Genomic DNA, 3,615 nt, shown 5'->3' with positions numbered 1-3,615 from the left:
ATAACAACGACGGTAGTGGTTCCATCACCAGCGACAACATCCTGAGACTTGGACAGCTCGACGAGAAACTTCGCAGCGGGTTGGAGGACCTCCATCTTGTTGAGGATGGTGGCGCCATCATTGGTGATGATGACTTCGCCGGTGGAAGTGGAGATCATCTTATCCATGCCCTTGGGACCGAGACTGGTGCGAACGGCGTTAGCGACGGACTGAGCCGCCGCGATGTTGGCCATACGGATGTCATCTTTCCGCTTGTTGTCCACGAATGTCTCCGTCTTCGGCTTCGATACCGCCGGTGCCGCCATTTTTGGTTGGATCCGAAGTACGAACAGTGAAGTGTAAAACCCTAGAGAGAGACACACTAATTTTTAGAACGTTTACACGAATTAAAAGAGTGAGCAATGCATCAATCAATACGAGGGACTTTTAAATTAAATAATTAATACCTAAAATAATAAGGGTAAATTAAAGAAAGATCACTGTCTAACACAAAAAATTTTAATTTGAAACTTTTAAATTTTGATAAAATGATCGAAAATATGTTTGATTTTATAATTGAACCAGAAATATTATCAAATTTGAGATAAATTATTTCAAACATACAATGTTAATATTATTGTGTAATTAAATGTTTGAAGAGAATATTTTTTTTTTAAATTATGGATCCGAACATATGTTCGAGAATAAATATTTACATGATTTATTTCAATACTTTGAAATATTTACAAAAAGAGTAAATTAAATTTAGACATTAAGAGAAAAGAGGAACACGTCAGAATCCTAATGTAAACTTATAATTCAAATTAATAGCTTCTTATAAATAGTCTCGGATTCCTCTAGACTCTTAGGAGATCTTAGATAGATCTAGAAGACAATACCGAATTATGTAAATCGGCTATACAATGTACAACATAAAATTGAGAAAATCTTTGAAAAACGAGAAAAAAATATTGGAACAATAAAAGATATTCAAACAATAATCCAAACTCTAGAACAACAATCAAGTTCTGGAAAAAAAAATCTCAAAATGATTGTTACCACTATCATTTGGCATTGAACCCTTGTTACACCAAATAGGTAAGGCCAATGTAATACCAAAAAAGTTAAACCGACGAATAAAAATGATTAATCTAATTAAAAATGTCTCAAAAAAAATTTAAGTTGATGACAACTATAGAAAAAATTGGTCTAGAAAATCTTCAAGATCATGTAAAGTATTTCGCAAATCTCAAAGTTGTAAATCTGAAGATGAACACAACATTAGGCGAACCTCCCTCAACAACTTAGCCATCTTCTCATGAAGCACCAAGGGAAAATGTGAGATATCAAAATACAAATATGAGACCCCCCCGAACATATTTCCAAGTAGATAGAGAATCACACCCAGTGAGAACAAGATCAAGGAAAAATCAAATTTTTTTGCACCAAGCACTTTATGGAAAGTTCGTTTTAGAAACAATACATCATTGCGAGGTTATGTTTAACCTTGATGTACTGCTTTAAAAAAATAAAGAAGATCTCATAGATGATTAGATATCGTCAATGAGAATCGCAGCAAGAACACTCGATCTCAACAAAGAATGATTCATTAAACTTTTAGAAATGAGTATGATGCGAGCGGTTAAAATCGTATTGGACTTGAATTTGGCAGAAACCAAATAGTTGGTCATAGGCGGAGAATATCTTAGTGAGATAGAATGATTACCATATTTAAAGCAAAATTTATATGGATATATTATTTTAAAAGTCAAGAGACGAAAAGAAAATGAATATACTCGAGCTCTGTTTAATCTTGAATTACACGAGATATGTTGATGGATGAATATATTATGTTATTAACTAAATAGAGATGAAATCCATAGGTCGAAAAAAATATAGCAACGCGAAATTTTTTTCCCAAAATACCAAGTCTCTGTAGGAAAATGCAAATTAGAAAATATGTTCGTGGCAATTCAAATACTTTGACACAAGTGACATCTTTCATCAAAGAAAAATTGGTAAAATGATATCATATGACAACATTACAAAATAATTACAAATGATCAAGGGGTATTAATAAACGTACTAATTTCTGTTATAATTAAAATGGCATTCCAATAATCATTGGAAGTAAGCCACAAAGACAAAAAGAAGAACTTTGGATCTCACCTTATGCTAGAATGGGGAGAAATGAAAGTAGCTCTTAGAAACCAAAAACGATATTGTCTAAACAAAAAGTCAGAACTTAAAAATATAAGTCGACCATCAAGAATTAGAATGTCATCTTAAGTATCCAACTCATCTTAAAGTACATGACTTACACCAACAAAAATTTTTTTAGAAGAGCTCAAACCCAAGCTAGCGAAAGTTTTAAAGATTGTGACTCTTGGACATGTGAAACAAGAAGTCATATTTCGACTAATTGGTCCAGAAAATGACAAAAATGGAATAAAATTCTTCGAAACAACTTCGAATATAGAAAAAACAGTTTATTACCAAGACCTTGTTCAACTATACCGATTTGAAGATATTTTTTCAGACGAGAGTATATATGAAGAAGTCTTTTAAATTTCAAATAAATTAAGCATGCATAATCTTGGTTTAAGAAACATATAACTGAGTTTTTTTAACTCAAAAGCCAATAATCACTTGTTTTTAGTAATCACAAACAGTCCTTTATTTCCCTCAAATATTTATAATTTACAAACAAAATTATAGATTTTAAAACATTCATACATTCATTGCAACTACCTTTCTCTTTTGCAAGGGAGAATAAACCAAATAAGAAGGCCCAGTAGCGCCGTAAGCCCAACTGGTAGGATAATTATACGTAACAGTACGATGTTAATAAGACTGCAAGTTTCTTACCCAAGAGAAGCTTCTCCACTCCGAACCCTCGGAGAGCTTGTACGCCATGAGAGGAGCTCTGCTCAGGAATTTACATCTACACTCTCGCAATCTCTTCTCCTTTCGCAACCTCGAACTCAAATCTATTGTTTCTAATCGTTGTACGAATTGTTATGGTGGCTACATCACTGAAAATGCAGCGTTGATCCACCGTTTGCCTGCGACAATTCGATTTTTTTCATCTGGAAATGACAACGATGAGTCCGAAGCTAGCGTGGGGAATTTAGAAGACAAGAAAGAGGTGACGAATGAGGTGGAAGATGTGAGCAACAAAGGTTAACATAATACATCCTTTTGTCAACTTTGTCGATTGGTTTGCTCCAAGTACGGATTGTGAGCTGCGTGGTTTGTTATATATTGTGTGTAGAATTAAAACTACAGATGGAGGACTATTTCAAGAACTTTAACGAGGGGGCACTTCCGTCAATCCTCGAGTCTATTCTGAAGAGAAGACTCTCTGGAAAGCATGAAGACACAGATGATGAGTTAATGGATGAGCTTCAGCGGGAACCCTTGGATAATGTTAAGGATGAAGATTTCGAATCTGATTTCGAGGAGGCTATTGAAACTGACGAAGAAATTGATGATTTGTATAATGCTCGGGAAATTGTGATGAAGAAGATGACTTCGGATCCTTATGGCAACATGGATGACCGGAAGTGGGATGAAATGATCAAGGAGGCCACCGAGCACGGTTATCTCAAGGATACAAGGGAATGTGAAGAAATA

General features: G+C 34.5%; 1 protein-coding gene across 1 annotated transcript; it reads left to right on the top strand.

Annotated features, from left to right (window-relative positions):
* Positions 1 to 2,819: 2,819 nt before the first annotated feature.
* LOC140966697 (uncharacterized) lies at positions 2,820 to 3,612 on the top strand (the record flags this gene model as incomplete). Its single annotated transcript, XM_073426948.1, has 2 exons — positions 2,820 to 3,161; positions 3,254 to 3,612. Coding segments are annotated over exons 1-2 (627 nt in total), but the record flags the coding sequence as incomplete, so codon positions are not given.
* Between the last annotated feature and the right edge of the window lie 3 nt (positions 3,613 to 3,615).

Source organism: Primulina huaijiensis, unplaced genomic scaffold (assembly GCF_012295235.1).
Source record: "Primulina huaijiensis isolate GDHJ02 unplaced genomic scaffold, ASM1229523v2 scaffold207734, whole genome shotgun sequence".
Taxonomy (NCBI): Eukaryota; Viridiplantae; Streptophyta; class Magnoliopsida; order Lamiales; family Gesneriaceae; genus Primulina; species Primulina huaijiensis.
The sequence above is the reverse complement of the archived record's forward strand: the minus strand, read 5'-3'. Positions and strand labels throughout refer to the sequence as shown.